Genomic DNA, 22,894 nt, shown 5'->3' on the forward strand with positions numbered 1-22,894 from the left:
CATCTGTCCCCAGCAAGCCAATGCACTGCTTACCTGTTGCCTACTTTGGTGGGTTTTTAGGTGAACTTGAGACAGGTGATGGATCAGCAACCCTATTGTCTTAAGTCCTCTACTTACCCATTTACACTGCTGCCACCTGTGCTACAGTTGTTAAGCTGCCCCTCTGCTATCCCCCCAGTCTGCCTGAATCCTGTCCTGGAGGGAGTATTTACAGGGTGAAAAAGTTGTTCAATCTTCTCATTGAATCCTTTATTGTGCTGAGACTACCAACAAGAATGCCATTTTAGACTGTGACTTTTGAATTTGTCATCTTAGTTGTGTACTTAAATACTCTGAATTTAAATAAAAAACGATTGTACGGTAGTTCTAGCATTTAGTTCACATTAAATTAAAACATTCTCAAGTCTAGTGTGTCTCAGCTTGAATATGCACACTGCCATAGAATGGTTTGGTTTAAAGAGCTGTTTCTGTGATAATGGTGAAGAATGTATATCTTCAAAGACTGATACTTGCTGCTAGTTGTGCTAGGGTTTCCAAAACTCATAGCATCTAAATTAAAAAAAACAACAAAAAACTGTTTTTTCAATTTACTTTGCACATTTGCTTTCTATGGTTTTAGCAATAAATGCAGCTGTGATCAAATTTGTGAGCACCACCAAAATTAAACAAATAGCTAACAAGAAGAGAACCAAATCCAATTTAGTGACCTATAGCTGGGGTTCTCAACATCTTAAAATGCAGTCCACATCTTGACGATTGCTTAGGGACTAAGGATGCTTAATAGCCCCTCTTTGGAATCTAGTATATGAACTCTCTAACAGATCACACCACCTTATCCTTATGAGCCCCGTAGCCTTTTGCAGCAATATGAGCTCAGCAATCAGGGTCCCAGAAGAGTAGGAGTTTGTCTAAGAAAGCAGAGTAAAGGCCCCTTCCTGCCAGATCTTTGTTACAAAATACGATTTCTTGCCCCTTCTGAGAAGGCTAGATATGCATGTGTACCTGTATCTCGACTACTGGCTAAGCAAAGGACCTGTCATCTTAAAGGGTACACTCAGCACTCAAAAGTCAAGACAGTCTGACAGCTGTTCTAGACTTTGGGCTTAAGTATTCACTCCAAGCCTCCAAAGTCCACTTCCACAATGATACAGGTGTTGGAGTTCATATGTATAACTCTGAACTCTAGATTTAATGATTGTACATCTTCCATAAGAACAATTTCATAATAAGTTTTAAATTATTCTTAAGCTTGGGTCAAGACCTCCAAATGACTGCAGGATATTCTGCCTTAGACTGTTGGGCCTCGTGGCCTCTTGCACCGGGTAGCTCTACCAGACAGAACCTTCAATGAAAAGAGATAAGTGCTGGTTGAGACTGTACCTCTCCAGATTGTCATGTAGGGTCACAAATATAGGGGGAATGCTGTTATCCAGAAGGTTCTGAGCTTCTGTGGCAGGAGTGCTCATATCACCCAGAATTTGGACCCAGGACAAGCTATTTTGTATATTGGCCTTGATTATTATTCATATGTTTGTAGTGCTTAGGAGCCCTAGTCATGGACCAGGACCCCATTGTGCTAGGTGCTGTACAAACACAGAACAAAAAGACAGTCCCTGCCCAAAGGAGCTTACAGTTGAAGTATAAGACAAGAAACAACAAATGAATACAGAGGGGGAGTACAAGGACACAGTGTTGATCAGCATGATAGGCAGTGGTCTCTGCATACCTAAACATCAAGTTTTTTGTAAGTGTCCTAGCAAAGGAGAGTTTTGAGGAGGGATTAGGAGGTATGTGATGAAGTAGCTTTGCTTATGATTACAGGGAGTGTCTCCCCAAGTGTGTGGGGCAATATGGAAGATAGCATGAAAGTACTTGTTTGAAAATTTAACAAGTGGGCAGTGGAGGCTGGCATCATGGGCTGATTGGAGGTGATCATCAACTGCTTGATGATGAATGAGATGATAGATAGGATGGGGATTGGCCAAGAAGGGGCTTCAAAGTAAATTCAAGCAGTTATAGTTGATGCAATATAGAAGGGGGAGCCAGAGGAGGTTTTCAAAGAGAGGGGTAACATGGTCAAAGCAATGGGCTAGAAAGATGTTCTTTGCAGCAGCATTCTAAATGGATATTAGCAGGGCAAGACTACATTTGTCAAGGCCCTGGGAAAGGTATTGCAGTAATTGATATATGAGATGTTGGAGACTTGGACCAGAGTTTTAACTTTTTGGAAGGATAAGAAAGGTCATATGATATCTTAGATGATATGCAGAAAGAGTTGGCAAGAGATGAAGACCTAGAGGAAGATGTGAGTTAAAGATGACACCTGAGTGTGAAGGCAGGGTGATGTCCACAATGATTGAGAAAGGACCTAGTAGAGGAGGGCTTTGGGGGAAGGTGTCTCGTTTCCAACAGTTCAGCAGATCAGGTTACCTTGATTGTGATTATAAGTGAATTTCTGCCTTCCTTGACACATCTGGTCTTTGCCAGGAGCTATGTGCTGCCCTCGTTAAGGGTAGTAGAACTAAAGTTTTTGATAGCAGTAATGTCAACCCCTAGGAAGAATTTTATATCTTCTGATTACTCTTGTCCTGTAGTAAAATTAATGCAGACTTTGTAGGTCCGTTTCCCCAGACTGGATCATCCTTCCATTTTATGTTACGTCTGCTCAGTTTACACCTGTCTCCTCATTTCTAGAGAAATGGAAAGGCTTGGCAGTTTCTAGAGCCATATCTATGCGAAAAGAGAACTGGGGGTAGGGTGACCAGATGTCCCAATTTTATAGGGACAGTCCTAATTTGTGGGTCTTTTTCATATATAGGCTCCTATTACCCCCCACTCCCTGTCCTGATTTTTCACACTTGCTGTCTGGTCACTCTAACTGGGGGAATTAATTTGGCATCTCAGTAATTTAATTAATATAAAACTTCTAGCATCACCTGTTGGTGACAAAAATACCTGCAAATAGTTTTTACTGTTTTGCATAATAGGAAAAGGTATAGTGGGAAAGTAACTAATCTTATTTTCAAGCTGAAAACTTTAAAAATTTATGTAGAGATAAGGGACTTTGAGAAGTAGTTTGTCACTGTAGGGTTGTGTGCTTATTGGTTGCATGAGTATGTTACACCAATAGACTTAGAAATATTGTTGTGTTTTGTTTTTTTTTATAGCGTATGACGATTCAAAACAATCCAAAAACATAGCATGTACCGCAGGAAAACTGTTTGAACAGAATGAAGATCGTGCTGTTAAACAGGCATGTCAGTTTAATCGCACTATGCTTGGATCATGTTCTGGAGTGGAAGATGACACTTTTGGCTATGCTAAAGGAACTCCATGTGTGCTTGTGAAAATGAATAGAGTAAGTGCATAGAATTTTCTTTCTGGTTTTCTTAAGTTTAAAACTTAGTTTCCCAACTAAAACTTTATAAAAATTTATTCCAGAGAATGGCTCAATTATTTGTCTTGGCTTTTCCTTCAATTTCTCGCTCTATGAAACAATGTAACTTACTGAAATAACTAACAATTTTTCTTTAGGGTTGGGGAGGAGGCAAATTGTTTAAATCTCTAATACTTAAGAATATTGGCTTTGTTTCCATGGATCAAAACACCTGGAAGCCCAGTTTTAAATACAAGGGTTCTCCTCTTAACTTGTAAAAGAAAAAGTTCAGTGTAAAGTTTGTTTACATTTCCAGAATGCAAGTATGAACCAGAATGTAATGTGCTTGCTTTAACTTTTGAAAACGGTTGTGTTGAAAATGATATTGTGGGGTGGTGGTGATAAAATATTTCACTCTTTATTAGCTTGACTGCAAGTTTCATGATATGTTGCCTGGACATACCACCTAGATTAAGCCATTAATGTTACATGCTTAATTTGGAATAGTGAACTACTGGCTGTGGCTAGAGAAACCATTTTGAGAAGTATATCAACACTTTAGATCTTAGTATGGTTCTAGTCCATGGGACTCTGTCAAAATGGTACCTTCTTACTCACCAGGTTTGGTCCCTATGTGTATTTAGTCATATTTGCTTACTATAGTGAGAAAACACGTTTGTGGGGTTTTTGCTATTTTCATTCCTCTTTATGCACTTCAGAAGCAATGTAACTAAAGAGTGAACAATGGATTTTATTCTAGTCTTGTGCATCAACAAAGTTTTTTTTTTTTAACGAAGGTCTAATTAATAACACATGTGCAAGCCTCCTGAAGGAAATGAAACTACACAGCTGTAACTGAAGGTCTGAGCTAACCTCAGAGAACCTTTTGTTGGTAACAATGCCTGAGTTGGAAAAAACCCAGTTTTTATGCCCTTTTACTAGGGCTGTAGACCTGGAATCTGGAAACATAGTTGCTTGTCAACTAAACACATTTAATAGAGAAATCCTACCATGATACCCAGGGAAAACTGTAATACCATTTTAATGTCATAGTCAAAGTGTAAATGCACATCAGATGTCTCCCATACATTTAATATGTTTTTTAAAAATCAGCTTTGTACAACTCCCACAGAAAAATAGCTGTTTATGGAGATTTTACCCTTTCTTTAGATAATTGGATTAAAGCCTGAAGGAGAACCACATATACAATGTTCACCTAAGGTGAGTAGTGAATAAAGATAAGTATTTATGGCTACTTTCCTTTATATTTAAACAAAGAGTAAAGCAAGCATAAGTGCTAGAAGCAAAGATTTTTAACTTCATTTTTTCTTTGAAACTTCCATTATTTTTAAATCCACATTTTGATTTCTTTTGATAGCTATATCTGTTTTGTGTTCATGTAGGTTAGTGCTTCAGTACATTTAATAACTTTTTCATAAAGGTACCTTTTTTCTTCTATGTCAGTTTAAAAATTGTTCTTTTGTTCTTGCATGTTTCATATCATTAAGACTTATCTGAAAATCAGGTCGGTCTGACAAAGCTGAAGACAAAAAGTATACATGTGATTTCTTCATATTGAAATATATTTTATTTTTGTTTTTTACTTCAGTACAAGTTGTATTTTGTTTTCCCATTTCATAACCAATATTTTTGTTTTTCTCTTCATGCTGCAAATGCATCTTAGACAATTAATATAATGATGGGTAAGAGACAAGTGGGAGTTCTAAAATTGTTAATGTTCATAAAGTAAGATTTGTTCACACTTGATTTGAAGACAGCTTATATCAACAGATCTATTCATGTTTATTGTATGGCTTAGCGTGTGTGAAAAGTTTTTCAGTCCAGATTATTTTATTGATCTGACTTCTGCATATGTTTTCCCAAGTCTGCATTTTAAAAAAAACACAAACAAAGTATTTGGTTTAAAAAAGAAGCTTCTAAAGATGGCCATGTGATTCAGTGGCCAGTGAAAGAGATGGAACGCAGGAATATTCTGGCTTTGAGTCTAGATTGAGTTATTTACTCTGAGTGAAATGCTTTTATCCCTTACTTCCTCCTATTCTATCCACCCTCTCTCCCCCACTCTTTGACTGTGAAAAGCCCCAAATCCATTTTTTTCCCCCTGTACGGATGAAGTGGTGTTGACATGCATGAGAACGCTGCAGACCCCATCACGATGTACGTTTCTGGTGACCCACTCTTCAGTCATTGGGGTGTTTGCGTGTTGGCAGGGAGTGAAGGTATTGCTAATAGATGTATAAATTGTGCAGACTTGCTCTCTATCTGTAGTAGCAGATGCAAAGTGACTACTGGTGCCCTACATTCTTCCTAAGGTTTGAAGGTGTGCTGTAGAAGTTTTTCCTCTCCAACCCCATGTAGTTTCCCCTGCTCAAAGTGTTTTTACTTGAGTTTTTAATAAAGAATATGCGTTTCACCTTGTGAGACTTCACTTTACCTCTTTGTGCTTCTGTCAGCCCAGCAGCCAATTTGAAACTTGACTGTAGAGCCAGGATTGCATTAGAAAGCGGAGGTTGCATCTGGGTTGAGCTTTCCTTTGCCAAAGACAGATGTCTAAAAACAGTGTGGTGTACTATGTGTTGGATGTTTAACTTCATGCAAGATTATGGGTATATTCACATAATGTATACTGACTTTTTGGTAACTGCTGTAAACTTCAAAATATTTGAGTGATAAAAGTAAACTGTCTCTTGAATGTTATGTGATTGAGCACAAATCCTATTATCATGCTGTTTACAGACAAAATTTTCTATCTAGCTTTGGATCTGCTCTTTATCAGTCTTCCGCCTGCTTTTTCCTCACTTACCCTTTAAGTACATGAGAAATGTGTGATAGTCTTAGATGGAGTTCCATGGGTGTAAATATGAGCAGGATTTAGACTACTGACTTTGCCTCCTTATAATACAGTGTGAATCCTTGTAAGTACAGCCTATTCACATTCTTAAAGGACATCATCTATTTAATCTGTAGTCAAATTGAATTTAAAAAATTAAGTTTCAAGTACTACGTGTGTGGCAAAAATTTTCAGGAGGACAGATGTAGTACTTGAAACAACTTAACTTTTTTTTTCGAAATGACTACAGATTTTAAATAGATGTCCTTTTAAGAATTTTACTATTAAGTATTTCTCTCCCCTCCGTTGCTTTGTGAAAGTCATGCAAACCACTCTATATGGGAGTGACAGTAAAATGCTTATTTATGAAGTGCTATAAAATGAATATAGTAAACTGAAAGACAAGAAAAAGTGTCTTTCAGTGTCATTTATAAAAAATAGTGTGACAGTTTTTCAGATAGAATTGTGACTTTCAAATTGTTGTTCCTTAATACACCCTGTTCTGGTTGCTTTTGTCTCTTTATTTAGTTCTTTACCCTTTTGCCAGAGATATTTAGCTTTATGTTAGTCAGAATAGCTTTTTCAGCATTTTCTTTTCTTTACCTTAAGATATATTGTTTACATATATTATATTGTTGGCTTTTGGTTTTTTGCATCAAATATTTGCTTAAAACATACAGGTAAAAGAGGGATACACAGGCACATATAGCACCCAGGCATACACAGCATATACGCTCCCCTCAAAATTTATCATTTTAATCCAAAGGTATCCAGTTATTACACTGCTTACAGAGAGAGATGACTATTACTTTCCTAAGTTGCAAAAGAGAATAAAAAAGGTGATGAATTACAATAGAGTTGAATGAGTAGGGTTGCCTTCCCTTGCTGATGTCAACATAACTAGGATTTTAAGGTGTAATGAGGTAAGATTAGTAACATTTTTCCCTATAAAAATAGCTAATCATCATTGATCTTGCTCTTGTTCTTATCACCACACGTCAGTTTGGGTAACAAGATGAGCTGTGATTGTAGACGATATCTGGATTCCCACTTGTTCTAATTATAGGATTACAAGTCATTCTTAACAGCATTTATCCCAAGTTCTACATTTCTTCAGGACACAGTACATCCTTGTTTTCACTTCTGCAATAATATTTACTGTATTTGGAGGCAGTCCTAGTTTAATATCGGGGGTATCTATTTTGTATTTTGCAAACTATGGCCTGATTATTAGGAGTGCTGACCACCCACGGAAGCTGTTGGTGCTAAGCATCTTTGAAAACCAGGCCATTAATGAATGGAGAGTCTAGAAATTCTTCTGACAGATGCATTTTAGTAAGTGCTGGATTTATTCTATAGTAATCTTCTTGAGTTGCGCATATAGATAGATATATTACTTAGGGCCAGATTTTACAAAAGTTAGTCATGCAGTTGCTGATCAGGCAATTGTAAGTGCAAATATACCTGTGTGCACAGAGTTACCAGATCTGTGCATGTAAATACGATGATTGTATATGCAGTTGTGCAACTACTCTTGAAAATCTGTACCTTAACTTCATACTCTTACTGTAATTCTATTTAATCCATTTTTCTTTTTTAGAATATTCACGTATTCCATACTTCATTTGTTCAATTGTATTTCTGTAATGATTCTTTTAAAAAAGTGTATTTTCCATTATGTGAGCACTTATTGTAGTTTACAAGTACAGTGTAATGGGAAATATTGAATCTTTGCAGTACATAGCAGGGCTTGCTAGCTCAAGGGCCAAAAAATTTGACAGATGTGCCTCCAAAGGAAGTTGAGAGAGAAGGAAAAAAATAAATACAGTTACAGGCCAGAGAAGGATTGGGAACAGGATCCTGTCCAAAATGTCACAAAGGATATTTTTTTTTTAAGCCTACCATACTGAAATTGGATGTTTTCTTCTGCATGTGTTTTTCTCCTGCTTCCTCCTTGCTCTCTTCCTGCATTCTTCCCTTTTCTTTTGTTTCCATTTAACTGCAACCCCTACAGTTGATCCTTACTGCATGTGTTTGCTACGTTGCTTTCATCATTAATTCATATAGAAAAGAGGCATCTATGTCAGAAAAGCCTCTTGTGCATTCTCTACCCTGTGGGTGAAATTGAACAAGCAAAGGCCTGAATTTTCGCCTCCTGCAGCAAAATCCATCAAGGGACTTTCTACTTGGAGATCTGTGAAAATATCCTTTTGGAGATTCCTCTTCATTACCACTCTCAAAACTGGAGGATTCCTGGAAATCTGGGGCCATCTACGCCTGCTGCTGCTCTGGCTCTCAATAGCCCTCCATACACAGGAGCACGGCGATAATGTTAAAAAATTACTATAGGCTGGAGCTGTACTAACTTTTGAAGTTTATTTTTTTCTGTGTGGCCAGTGGGAGGCTGACGCCAGTACTGCTCCTGTCCATTCTTAACTTCCCTTTTGGACTACACTGACAGCCCTCCACAGGGTCCAGAAGGGGTGGGCACAATGCTGTGAGGCTGTGGAGAGCTTCGCTATCACACTGCATAGGGAAGACTTGAATGTGGAGGGCCCCCTCCATGCATGGATCTGAACTGGCATGATCTCTGCCAGAGTAAGGAGCCTCAAATGTTAGATTTTATGTAACTTTTAGCAATAAGTCCTGGGTGGTTCTGGAAACATCATGTCCATGAGAAAGTACATAACTACTTAAGTAATGGACCATTATCTAGAGCAGTCAATTACATTTTACTAACATTTTTAGTAAAATCTAATGAAGTGCTTCGGTTAACTTTATCTGCAGATAACTCTGTAACCAAGTGTGGCCTGTGGACTATAGCTTATGAAAATAGTCCCCTGTTGTCTCTGCTGATTTATATGTTATCCAGTAAATCTGATTGGTATCAAACAAATTTAATGTGTTGATGAGATTAAGCATTGTATGTTAAATCTCACGGGGTGGGGGAGAAGCATTCTCTACACACACCTCAGGATTGTTGCATCCAAAAATGATGGTGTAAGCAATGTCTACATTCATCCTAGGAAGTCTGTGGTAGAGCATAAGAGAAGACCCTGGTCTCCTAATGTGCACACTAAACCCAGATCTGTGGGACCCGGGCTTGTGGATTTCATGTTTCCAACCCCATGCTTGAGTTATCCACAGTGCAGTGGAAACCTGGGCTTCACAATCCTGCTGCTGCATCCATACTGTAATATGCAGACCCAAGTCAGCGCTTCAGCTTCTGCGGATGTATACTATCATATCCCAAAATTCCTACTGTCCTTGCCAACTGACAGTTGTTTCATAGCAGATTGTGGGAGAACTGTCTGTGTCCTATGGTGGTTGACCGGAAGCGTTTTGGTTGATTTTAGTTCACAAATACATCCAGCTGAGCCATTTTGGGTCCATGTGTTCCCAGCAGCCGGAGACAATACAGACCCTGACAGAGTGGAAGAACTTCTCTACTTCTTGTTCTGTCCTGTTTTGGGACACAAGCAGAGCATCTGCATGACCTTCTCTACCTCATGCTCTGCCTGTGTCCCAAAATAGGCAGAACATCTGCATGACAGTAGAGGACATTTCAGTTGCAGTTTTTGAACTGCTGAAGGCACCTCTCAGAGGTGGATATTGACATGCCAGCTGTGACCCAGATGCTGCTGCTAATGCTTGTTCCCTTAGCCGCAGATTTCCCCCCTATCTAGACTGGCCCAGGGGTAATTGCCAAGCCAGCTGACGGTCTGGAGTTCCGGACGCCGTCCCCTTGCCAGCCGGGGTCCTGGCTGCCGGCCCCACTCAGCCCGCTGCCGACCTGGGTGAATGGAACCCCCAGCTGGCAGCGGGCTGAGCGGGGTCAGCAGCTGGGACTCCAGCTGGCAGGAGCCGACGGAACCCCACTCAGCCTGCTGACGGTCTGGGGTTCCAACCACCAGCCCCTTGCCAGCCAGGGTCCCAGCCATCGGTCCTGCTCAGCCTGCTTGCCAGCCTGGGATACCAGCCGCCGGCCCCACTCACCTTGCTGCTGGTCTGGGGTTCCAGCTGCCCGGCCCCCTGCCAGCCGGGGTCCGGGCCTCCGGCCCTGCTCAACCCGCTGCTGGTCTGGGGTACCAGCAGCCAGCCCAGGCCTCTGCTCCTGGCCTGGGCCCAGCGCTCTGCAGCCACCCCCAGCTTCTAAAAAAATCTTGCATGTCTCGCACCCTCAGGGGGTGCATGCACCCCAGGTTAAGAACCACTACACTAAACTGATAAGATCTGCATTTTAATTTAATTTTAAATGAAGCTTCTTAAATATTTTAAAAACCTTGTTTACTTTACGGACAACAATAGTTTAGTTATATCATATAAACTTAGAGAGAGAAACCTTCTAAAAACGTTAAAATGTATTACTGGCATGTGAAACCTTAAATTAGAGTGAATAAATTAAGATTCGGCACACCACTTCTGAAAGGTTGCCGACCGCTGGTTTAGTATTTACCCTGGGTATTAGTTCTAGTTAGTTGGTCCCGGACGGGACTCAGCCTAGGGATGGGGCATGCCCAGATTCCCAGGCTTTAAACCATGCGATTGTTGTAAGTGGCCCATGCCCATCAGCGACCCACACATTAGCTGTTTAAGGTGTCTAGGAAAAAGACACATAAGTGACAAGTGTTGCATCTGTAAGTCGTTCAAACCCAGAATGAAAAAGGAGAGACACATTCATCTCAGGGCACTCCTGATGGAGTCGGCACTGACCCCAGCACAGGAGCAGAGGTTCGACTCGGCCCCGAGCACCGCAACATCAGTATGGAGCACGCCGCTGATGTGGACTACGAGCCGGCACAGATCCCCCTCCCCGGCCAAGAAGTCAGTGAGGGGAAGAACTCCCACTTCCCGTAAGGGAAAGGAGAGGGCCGGAGGAGAGTCAAGACCCGTGTTGGGTGGCTCAACACCTCTGTCAGTGAGTTGGGCCCCAGCTCAGGTCAAGCGGTCGAGCCCTTTCTGTATTATGTCTGCCACACTGGACAGTGATGAGGGCCTCTGTCAACTCGAAGTCCCGTCGACACCCGAGGCTCTGCAAGCAACGCAGGAGATCCTGACGCTACCGGTGCCACCCGCACCAGCTTTGGCGGTACCCAAGACCAGTGGTAAACCCGCCTTGGGACCGTTCTGCATGTCCCTGCCTCAGCAGCACTGCTCCCCATTGCAGGGGACGTCCTGCCAGTGCTTGCCTGCACGGAGCTGTCATGCCTTGGACTTCGGGAGGCAGGCTCAGAGAAGCCCTCTTTGGTCTCCGGACTGTGGGCACCGACAGCAGGATTGAAGGCGCAGCTCACTGGTAACGTGGCGCAGACCTGTGGAAGCACGCGCACGCCCCGGCATGAGCATCAAGACCAACCCATCGGGTCTCCAACATCTCGGCACCAGTCCTGCAACAGATCAGAACGGGGTCACAGGTCACCCGTCTGTCGGCACCCATCACCAAGACTCGAATCCCCTCGATCGGTGAGATTCTATCGAGGACTGGCCCGCTCCAACCCCCAGTCCTGCTCTAGATCCCGCTACAGGTCAAGCAGAGTGAGGCGTAGATCATCGGTCTATTGACACAGATCCACCGAACCCCAAAGATCCCTGGGGTCCCGCGGGAGGAACTAGTCCTGATTGGACAGGTTGGCATCGATGCACAGTGGCCAGCACCATAGTGAGGAGGGCTGCCAGGCCAGCCAGTCACGGTCACTCCACAGCATCCGTTCCGCTTATGACTATGGCAAACCTCCTCCTCCCTGCCATCCATCTCAAAAAGGGCTGAGTGCAAATATTTTGTGCCAGCTAAAGGCCATGAGTATCTCTATACTCGCCCGGCCCCAAACTCCCTCGTAGTTGAGGCTGTTAACCAGAGGGAGAGGCGGGGTCAACCCAGGGCTGCGCCCAAGAATAAAGACTCGAAGATGCTGGATCTGTTTTGGTGAAAAATTTATTAGTCTTCAAGCCTTCAGTTGAGAATGGCAAACTACCAAGCCCTCCTTGGCTGCTATGACTACAGTCTGCAGCAGTCTATGGCCAAATTCGAGGTCTCGCTGCCCAAAGGGTCCAAGAAGGAATTCTAGGCGATCCTTGAAGAGGGCACGGCTGCAGCGAGAGTGGCCCTCCATGCAGCTTCGAATGCAGCAGACTCCCCGGCTCGCACCATTTCCTCGGCCATCTCCATGCGAAGGACATCCTGTCTGCTCCTTTCTGGTCTGTCAACGGAGGCTCAGCAATTGATGCTGGACCTCCCCTTCAACAGCCAGGTCCTGTTTGCAGAGCAGATGGACACTAAACTGCATGGCCTTAAGGAATCCCGCACTACCCTGAAAACTTGGGGGCTGTACGTTCTAGGTCCAGCCCATAAGTGGTTCAAACCGCAGCAATCTCAGGGCCAAGGGAGTCAACCCCGCCAGGAGCCCCCCACCTCCCCAAGAAGAGTAGGGGCAACAAGTGCTGCCCAAGCCACCCCCTCCTCTGTCCAGCGTTTTGAGGTTGCGCATACCAGACTCTACCTCAGATCCATCTGTCCTGCTGTTCTCAACTGCCTTTACTTCTACCTCCCCCCACCCTGCTTCCCCATCCCTCTGCAGGGATCCTTCTCATGAGAGCCTTCTTGCGCAGGAGGTAAAGGGGTTGCTGTATTTGGGTGCTGTGGAAGAAGTGCCTCTCGAGTACAGGAACAAGGGGTTCTATTCCCGGTATGTCTTAATCCCAAAGGCCCAGGGCGGTCTGCGGCCCATCCTGGAAACTACATCCTGGACCTGAGGGACCTCATCAAGTATATAAAAAAGCTAAAGTTCCGCATGGTCTCCGGTCCAGAGATCACCTGTACACGGTCATTGCCATTCCTCTGATGGTACTCTCCTCACTGCAATGGTGGACCGATGGACGTGCCCCTCCCCCATCACTCCATCAATTTGGTATCGGACGCCTTGGACTTTGGCTGGGGCGCACACCTCAGCGACCTCCAGACCCGGGGTATATGCTCCCTGGAGGAGATGACATTACACATAAGCATCAAAGAGCTCAGGGAAGTCCACTTGGCATGCAGAGTCTTCCTACCTCACCTGTTGGGCAAGGTGGTAAGAGTCCTGATGGACAACACGGCCCTGATGTTCTACATCAGCAGGCAAGGGGGAGCACACTGGTTGACTCTCCGCCAAGAGGCACTCCGTCTCTGGGACTTCTGCATCAGCCATGAAATCCACCTGGAAGCTTGTCACCTCCCTGGCGTCAAGAACACTCTAGTGGATCACCTCAGCAGGGACTTGTCGCTCCACTTGGAGGTAGCCTGCATGATCTTCCAGAAGTGGGGAACTCCCCAAGTCGACCTGTTCGCCACTAGGCTAAACAGAAAATGCCACCGGCTTTGTTCATGGCAAGGCCTGGGCAAGGACTCTCTCTCTGATGCCTTCCTCCTGTTGTGGTCAGGGAACCTGATGTACGCATTCCCTCCGATTCCTCTCATCAGCAGGGTCCTGGCAAAGATCAAGAGAAACAAAGTACACGCTGACCACGCCAGCGTTGGTTCGGTACACTCATGAACCTGGCTTCGGCTCCTCCCTGGCCCCTGCACAACTGACTGGACCTGCTGTCACAGGACTATGGTCAGCACCTGCACCCCAACCTCATGTCCCTCCACCTCGTGGCATGGATGCTGCGCGGCTGAACCTGGAGGAGCGGACCTGCTCGGATGAGGTCCAACAGGTCCTCCCGGGAAGCAGGAAGCCCTCAACCAGACTGACTTACTGGGCCAAGTGGATGAGGTTTTCCCGCTGGGCGTCCGAGTGTGGCATCTTTCCCTCGCGCTCTTCTGTACAATCTGTCTTAAACTACCTGCTTCATCTGAGGAACCGTGGCCTGGCACACCTCCATTAGAGTGCATCTCGTGGCATCTCTGCTTTTCACCCACTGATCCAGGGACAGATGGTGTTTTCTCATGACATGATGGTCAGATTCTTGAGAGGCCTCGGGAGACTCATCCTGCAGGTACGGACTCCTGTCCCGCAGTGTGAACTTAACTTGGTCCTCTTTGGGCTCACCGGTCCATCCTTTTGAGCCTCTGGGTTCCTGCTCCCTTTTCTACCTGTCTTGGAAGATCATGTTCCTGGTGGCGGTGACGTCGGCAAGACCATCTCTGAAACTGAAGCCTTGACCTCAGGACCTCCGTACACGGTCTTCTACAAAGATAAGGTTCAGTTGCGGCCCCACCTGGCCTTCCTGCCAAAGGTGGACTCCCCTTCCATATGAACCAGGACATCGTCCTCCCAGTATTCTGTCCCAACCTGCACAAGACCAGTGAGGAGAGACATCTTCCCGCCCTGGATGTGTGGAGTGCCTCTGTTATGCTCATACAAAGCACATGGGATCTTTATAGAGGAAGGTAAATACGCACAGCATTTATTGAGAATACCTAGCGCGCGTGCGCACACACACCTACCTCTACCTGCCAGTGATGTTTATAGTTACCAGTCTGGATCAATCTAGTGGCCAGCCACATTGGTCGCAGAGGGGAGTGGGGCTCTTATCAGTCGCGATCCGATGCTCCTGGACTGTGGCAATACTAACCCAAAGTCCCATGGCCAAGCACCCTGTTCTTATAGGGTTTTTTCTCTGTTGAAGCCTATGGATTTTGCTGTGTCAGTTTGTGACCAGTTACTTCTTAGTTGGTGTAAGCATTCCAATACACCTCCGAGAGGGTCATCCTGTCCTTTGTTCCGATTTAATTAATTGTCCTTAGGGGTGCCAGCCTTTACCTCAGGGTCGTCAATCTGCCTTTCATTATGGATGCGCGTTGATGATTCTTTGATGGCCTTTAAGTCTCTTCACTCCTTCTTTGACTCTGGCTATAACAATCGCCTTCACACCTTATCTTTTCCTGATGCATACATTCCTCATTCACACAAACAGATTGAGAATACAAACAGTAGTATTTTATATTGAGCAAAAAGGCATTGCAAATTAAACCTTGCTAAGTTTTACAATAAAAAAACAAGGCAATTTACATTCAGACCCAGGCCTTCAATGTTCCTCTAATCTACTTAACATAGACACAATAGAGAATCCTGTCTCTTACTTACTAAAACCTTAAAACAAAGAAATGTATATTTAACTAGAGTGCCTATATTGTAATACATATTGGAAACCATAGTAGACATTATAACTTATCCTAAAACAAAAGGGTGACCATAATCAGTCATAAGGATTGTTCTGGTCTGTCATTCTTTTCTGCTATTCAAAAAGGGTGACTGACAGGATGAAATCAAATCATACATTATAAAATCCAGCTCCTACACCTTGGCTTTTTACTTAAACGTACCCAGCCTTTCCAAAAATCGACTCAACTCTTCATCGCTACAGCGGATAGGATGAAAGGTCACCCGGTGTCCTCGCAGAGGATTTCTAATTGGATCACCTAGTGCATAAGGACCTGTTACGACCTGGTAGGGGTTCCGCTGCTGCCGCCGATTGTCAGAGCTCACTCGATGAGAGTACAGCCATCTTCGGCGACCTTCCTGGCATACACCTCTGTCCAGGACATCTGTAGAGCTGCAACGTGGTCCTCTGTTCACATGTTTACTTCTCATTAGGGCTATCACTCAGCAGGCCAGAGACAACGCTGAGTTCGGCAGAGCTGTGTTGCAATCTACACATCCACGAACTCCTACCCACCTCCAGGGATACTGCTTTGGAGTCACCTAATATGGAATGGACATGAACAAGCACTTGAAGAAAAGACAGTTATCTTTTCTGTAACTGGTGTTCTGAGAGAAGTGTTGCTCATGTCCATTCCACAACCCACCCTCCTTCCTCACTGTTGCAGTTTCCGGCAAGAAGGGACTGAAGGTGGGGGGAGCAGCCCGCCGCCACTCCAGAAGGCACCAGAGCTGGTCCTCTACGGATATTGCTAACGGGAAAAACTTCTGGCACTGGTGCATGTGGTGAGCGCACGGACCTAACATGGAATGGATATGAGCAACACATCTCGAAAAACACCAGTTACGGAAAAGGTAATGGTCTTTTGCTTCCAATTCCTGGAAAGTAAGTGGCAAGCTTTGGAATTGAAGGACTTGGGAAGTAGTTTGTGGGATAGATTGGCAGACTCTCCAGACACGAGTCTGGCAACCTGGACTCAATCTGCATTCACACTGTGAAATGCCTGGACTTTGACCTGCTTCATAGTAGGACTCGGGCTGTGCACCCCTCCCCTGCTCTCAAACAGGGTGCAGGGGCTTTCTGACCTGAGTCGACTGATTTTGTGTTTGAATGGGAGGAGGGCTTTGAGTTCAAACTTGAGTCAGAGCCAAGGCTTAGTGTTCAGCATACATATTCTCCTAGCCAGAGATGTCAACTATCCCTAATTTTCAGTAATCGTCCTGATTTTTAGGTCCAACATACAGCAAGTAGGGCCATGGTCACAGTGGGCATTGTTTTCTACTGCTTTGATGGCACATTCAAAGACTGTGCAGTGAGAGGCCGTTAGGAGGCAAACTGTGGTGATTTTGAATGGCTTGGGGCACTGATGGGTTCAGCGCCCAAGCCAAAGGCTGCATGTTACTCTAACTGCCCCCATGTGCTTTAGGTACCTGGAGCACGCCAGCAATGGCCATGCAGAACAGTTAGCGTGTAGTCGGCAACCTGTGGTTTGGGCAGTGAATCCAGCACCCCAAATTTCACTGATTATTGCTGTGGCTTGACTCTATCAGACTCTCACTGCACAGTCTCCTGGGGAAAAGCAGGAGCAGGCAGTGATGGTGGCGGTGGAGGAGAGAGGGAACATGACTGAGGAGGAAGAGGAGGCGGATCATCCTGGGAAGGAAGTCCAGGCCTGGAATTGGTAATGATAATTAAGGATCCTAGGTGGCATAGAAGGGCTGCTTTCCTAGGGCTGATCTTCCCCTTCTCTGTGTTTGAAAGTAAAGGTCGGGGGTGCAATGGAGGCAGGGGGCTGGCCCTCCCCTTGGCCATATACACACAGACTGGTGAGGGCAGGGGTGGAAGTCCACGCAGTGTCCCTAATTCCTTCCTAACTTTTTTCATAATCTCCTCTCAAAGTCTCAGAGCAAGGTTAGTGTCTCTGCACACTAGTCCCTACTGCATTAGCCATGGTAAGGCTGGAGTCTTTCACAGAGGTCACGGAAGTCATGGATTCTGTGATTTTTCCAGGGTTTCCATGACTTCCGCAGCAGCTGGTGCGGCTGACCCCAGGACTCCCATAGCAGCTGGGGCAGCTCTGGGACCAGCTGCACCAGCCACTGCGCCGACAGCCCCAGACAACTGGTCCCAGGCACTGCCCTGAAGCAGCAGTGGAACCCCAGCCTGCACTTGCCTGGAGGAGCAGCAGCAGTGGTGGGGCACCGGCCCTCCCTCCTGGCCCAGAGTAGCAGCAGCGGAGCCCAAGGCTGCCCCGCTCAGCGGGTAAGATTTAGTCACGAGTATTTTTAGTAAAAGTCACAGACAGGTCACTGGCTGTGAGTTTTTGGTTATTGTCTGTGACTTTTACTAAAAATACCTGTGACTAAATCGTAGCCTTATCCATGGGACGTTTCCTGATTTTTTTTTTTTTTTTTTTGCAGCCCATGTGTGTTTAACTCTACATAATCACTACACTAGAATTCCATTGTTTGGGGGGAAATTTAGCTTTGGCAGATTTGATCCAAAAGCCAAAGCTGAGTGGATGAGGCTTGGGTCTGCCATTTTAGAGATGTGGATTCTGTTCCTAGCTCTGCCAGAAGTGACCTTGTGCAGCCTGTTATTTTATTGCAAAATGGGGGATATGAGGCCTTGGTTAATAAAAGCTTGTGAATAACCTGAAATAACAACAGCCGTCGGCAGAAGAAGAGGCTTCAATTCTTGATATTCTGGCTTCCTGGCCAGTACCTCTCGTAACCTATTTTGTGTGTATCTCTCCATCACCATGCTAACCTGTCCCAGGGACAGCTCACAGCATAGTTTGTAGGCGTCCCACTCACTTGCTCTAAGAGTCAAAAACAAAATGCAGGAGCTTTTTAGGTAATGGAGTTTGGTCTTGGTGTGAATCTCAGTAGAAGGCAGTTCAGCGATAAAGAGCAGTATCCATATGCATTTCATGTTTGTCACTGTCTGCTCACAAAAACGTGTTGTAAAAAAGTTGACATCTTAAACAATGGGTTTTGGTTTTGTTTTTTCAGGTAGCCTTTATCCCAAGAACCTCTTTGTCAAATTGCCTCACTCTTCACCAGAAACTCAACCCTTAGCCATGAACTGGTGTGCCCATTTTTCCAATGGGACCTAAATGTGGATTTTAGGGAGGTTTGAAAACTGGGCTTTAAACAAAAATCTAGCTGCAACCTTAAATATGAATTTGCTATTGCTTCTTCACAATAAACATTTTCTAACTTGCCTGTGGATATTTGGAAATTCAGCTGCTCTGTCTAACCTTTTCCTTAGAGTATAAATTGAAGTTTTCATTGTAGAGATGTATGTTTGGTTTTTTGAATGATGGTGGGCGGAAAATAAAACTTGGGGCTATTCTGGCTTAATTTCTACTTTACTAAATAAATATTAGTATTAATTTTATCTAGATTAAAAATGGAAGGTTGCAGCATGTATAAGCTAAAATCTGTTTTGTGAAATACAATTGGTGGTAGAAGGTTATTAATATATTAAATGTTTAACAAATACAAGTCTATGTGTATGAGTCTTTTAGTTTGGCAAAGATCGTTCATTCTGTTGTGAAACTATTCTGGTACAGCAGTACTCATATTTTTGTAGGGTTCTTGCATTTCATCATTAGAACATTGTAATTTTCTTTTACCGCTTAATTTTTGTTAAAACGGGAATTAACTTTCAATTTTATCTTCAACCATAGGAAGAAGGCAAGGTTCAGATAACTTATTTTCCTGATGGGGGAATGATTGATTTAATGTATTTTCCATACTATGGAAAAAATTTACACGTAAGTATGTTTTAATGATAGTCATGTGTTTTGTAAATTTTGAGGGGCATTTTTAGGATAGGTCTGTGATAGTTACTACATTGTTCAAACTTGAAATTTCCAACAAAATATACACATGAAATATTACTTATGCAGGTATTTCAGAGTACTTGATAAGATCTGTGCTTCACCTGCCCATACACAGGAAAATAGATTGGGCTTTACTGTCTTCTTACTGAAGAAAATAAGACTGAGTTCACACTAACATGATTTCAGTAGTTTTGCTGTAAAAAAGTCAATTTTCCTTCAAGTGATATGTTCACTACTTACATTTTATTAGGTCTCCTCAAATGAAAATAGAGGTGGCTAGATCAGATAGGCCTATTTATCTTAATAGTTAGAAACCAGTCATTGACATGATTAGTACACACACCAGATAGTTGCATGATTATTATTAAAAAAGTTTAACTAACAGTTTTGCCCTTATCAGAAGTCTAGACTGTTACACTGTTGTTTTTTGAATAATTGGTTCAGCACACTTCCCCTCCTCCCCGCCCCCCCCGTCACTCTTCATGTCCTTCATGCTTTATATCCTTTGAAGCATTGTGGGGTAGCTTTCTAGGCTTCCCCAGAATTTGCTAATATAAATACTGTTAGCATACTAAATGCGTATAGACCAGGGTTCTCAAACACGCGGCCTGCCAAGCTCCCCACGCCCCTCCCCACACGGAGTTATTTCCTGCAGGTGCGGGGTGAGGGGTGAAAGCTCTGGGAAGGAGTTTGGGTGCAGGAGGGGGCTCCAGGCTGGGGCAGAGTGTTGGGGTGCAGAAGGGGGTATAGGGTGCTGGCTCTGGGAGGGGGGCAGGGCAGAGGGTTGGGATGCAGGAGGGGGTATGGGGTGCTGGCTCTGGAAGGGGCTCAGGGCTGGGGGTTGGGATGCGGCCTTCCTCCTGGCGGCACTTACCTTAGACGGCTCTCGGTCGGTGGCAGGTGCAGCGAGATTAAGGCAGGCTCCCTGCCTATCCTGGCCCCACGCAGTTCCCAGAAGGGGCCAATGTGCCCTGCAACCCCTGGGGGCTGGGAAGGGTGGAGGGAGGGCACGTGGCTCTGCGCACTGCCCCTCTCTGCAAGCACCATTCCCACAGCTCCCCGCTCCTGGCCAATGGAAGCTTCAGGGGGCGGTGCTTGCAGGTAGGACCAGCGCGCAGAGGGAGACCCCTGTCCCCCGCCTACTGGGCCCTGCTGTCCGCTTCCGGGAGTGGCATGGGGCCAGGGCAAGCAGGGAGCCTGCCTTAGCGGCAGCCCCGCTACACCAAGAGAGATTGCAGTCGACTGGGAGATTCTCTAGGATTGACCAGTTGGTCGCGATTGACCGGTTGGTGACCACTGCTCTATTCCTAAGGTAAGATCTGGTAGTGGAGGAGTGTACTGGGGTAAGGCAGAGTTCAATACCATTCCTGGCCTATTCAGCCTAGCTGAGTAAGGAACACTCTCCCAGTACTGTATTTTCTTGAGCAAGTACTCCCTGTTGTAACAGGAGTTTTGGTTGCAGGGACATCTTGCTGTCTCTTGGGGGTGGGATTAGATTCATCCAGAGAATCTTTAGTTCTGTGAGGATGACCCAGCATCATCTTTCCATTCTGACAAGGTTTATAATTTAGATTGAGGAAGAGTTGTCTCGTGGTTTAGAAGGGACTGGACAGGACTTGATCACAGATTTGGGTTCGCTTATCAGCTGTGACACAGGCTTTCTGTATGACCTTGTGCCTCAGTTTCCCATCTGTAAAACGGTTATTATATTTATGTACTGCGCAAGAATGTTGTGAGGGTAAATTCATTTTTTGGTGTTGATACTATGATGATGACAGCTATACAAGTATTTATGTATTCTGTTTGGGAGTCCAGAATGGCCACCTCTTTGCCACCTCCCTCCCCCAATGCAATCTACACTGCCGAGTCTGTGTGGTGGGTCAGCCTCTGATGCCAACACTAAGCAAAAGGCCCTCTGAGATCATCCTGCTTGCTTCTAGGGCATCACAGAGGACTGTCTCATCTGACCACCTTTTGGAAGTTTTGAATACTTTTCAGAAGACAGGCTTGAAGAGGAGCCTGTCTGAGCCCTTGAAGGAATTACTTTCTGTTCTCCTGAGCACTTAGTAATTATCCTAATTGTTGCCCCCTCACTAAAGATTTCATGAATTTTGAGGAATTGTTAGCTTGTATAGCTGCAGTCTTAGATTTCCAACTGATCTCTGTCCAAGAAAAATCTCAGGTTGTAATACTGGAGCCACAAAAGCTTGGCACATCTACGTCTCCTGTCAAAGGCCTGATTTGAACTAGCGAAGAACCCTTAGATAACCCCTACTTTGATTCTAGCACCTTCTATTACAAGTATTTGGATATTTTTACCCAACTTACTAGTTTGCCAGTTTTCTTCTCTCAATCACATTACCAGGAAAAAGCTAATCTACATAGCTAAGATACAAAGAAGACCTGGGGGAGGGGAGGTGCTACTGAAAACAGATACTTTCTTAACAGAAAAAAAAAATCTATTAAGGAGTCCACTAGATTATAGTTAATGGGAAAAATCTAGGAGTCAGGCTTCATCCTTTAAGTGAATAATATTTTATATCAAGAAGTGTTTTGATCTAGGGTTTAGTTCCCAAAGGTCTCAGGGTTCACTTCACTAGAGCCAGTACAATCTCCCACAGCTTGTCTTAGACTTCACTGTAGCAGATCTCTTCCGAGCTGCTACCCCGAAGTTTTGTACCTTTACACAGCACTATTCCCTAAATTTAGCTTCAGAATTTGGTGCTCAAATTGGTAAAGTTATCTTCAGACCTACCACTTCTTAAGCTTCAAGGAATGTGTATTTCTGAAAAAGTGATACCCACCCACCCTCTTTAATGGTCTGATTTTAAGTGTCTCAAGTTGAGCACCTAAAAATTGAGGCACCCAGAATCACTAGCCACTTTTGAAAATAATGGCCTAAATAGATAAATACATAAGAGTTCTTAGATTACAGCATACTTGTGAAATATAGATTTAGTTGCTGTTAGTAAATTTATATTTTACTAGGTCTTGAAATGTCATCTGTAACAAATATAAAGGATCCTTTAAAAAGTGATGCCTTGCTTAAATTGGACTTTGAAACTAGAATTCAGTTGAACAAGCTTTTGATATAACTTTCGATATAACTTTCCTTCCTATATTTTAAGTTTTGACAACAGGAATTAGTTCAAGGACGATAATTGCTCCACTGAATAATAGAGATCATCATATAATTAAGGGCAACATCCTCAGGAGAGGAATCCTACCAGAAACTATCACACTGATATTAAACTTTATAAAAGGTGGTTGCAAAAATTCCAAAGAAGCTAGTTCAGTCCCTCAAGTCAAAATTTAGGAAAGTCAGAAATCCTTAGCCTCAGTGTGGATGCTACTTAAGTATACCATAGAAAAGTCATGGAATGAGTGCATGTACGTAAACAAAGATGGAAACAGAAAGGCAAGTAAAAATGATTAAATAACAAGGTCCCGTTTGAAGTGAAGAGGTATCTGTAAGAAAATGGAAGTTCAACGCAAGTTAAGTGAACAGAAAAGAGCATAAATTATGGCAGATTTTTTCATAACCTTTTACTTTTTACAAGCATAATATAGGCTTGGATTTTCAAAAAAAAAAATAGACAGCCAAATCCCATTGACATTCAATGGAAGTTGCATTCAAACTTTCTTGAGCACCTTGAAAATCCTGTCTATAACTGTT

General features: G+C 44.0%; 1 protein-coding gene across 1 annotated transcript in view; it reads left to right on the forward strand.

Annotated features, from left to right (window-relative positions):
• The window catches only part of ATP1B3 (ATPase Na+/K+ transporting subunit beta 3), a 68,070-nt gene that overhangs the window by 36,736 nt on the left and 8,440 nt on the right, over positions 1-22,894 (forward strand). Inside the window, exons 4-6 of the mRNA XM_054039063.1 lie at positions 3,168-3,358; positions 4,547-4,597; positions 19,063-19,149. Coding sequence (XP_053895038.1) covers positions 3,168-3,358; positions 4,547-4,597; positions 19,063-19,149 — 329 coding nt within the window. The remainder of the gene's footprint in view (positions 1-3,167; positions 3,359-4,546; positions 4,598-19,062; positions 19,150-22,894) is intronic.

Source organism: Malaclemys terrapin, chromosome 9, assembly GCF_027887155.1.
Source record: "Malaclemys terrapin pileata isolate rMalTer1 chromosome 9, rMalTer1.hap1, whole genome shotgun sequence".
NCBI lineage: Eukaryota > Metazoa > Chordata > Testudines > Emydidae > Malaclemys > Malaclemys terrapin.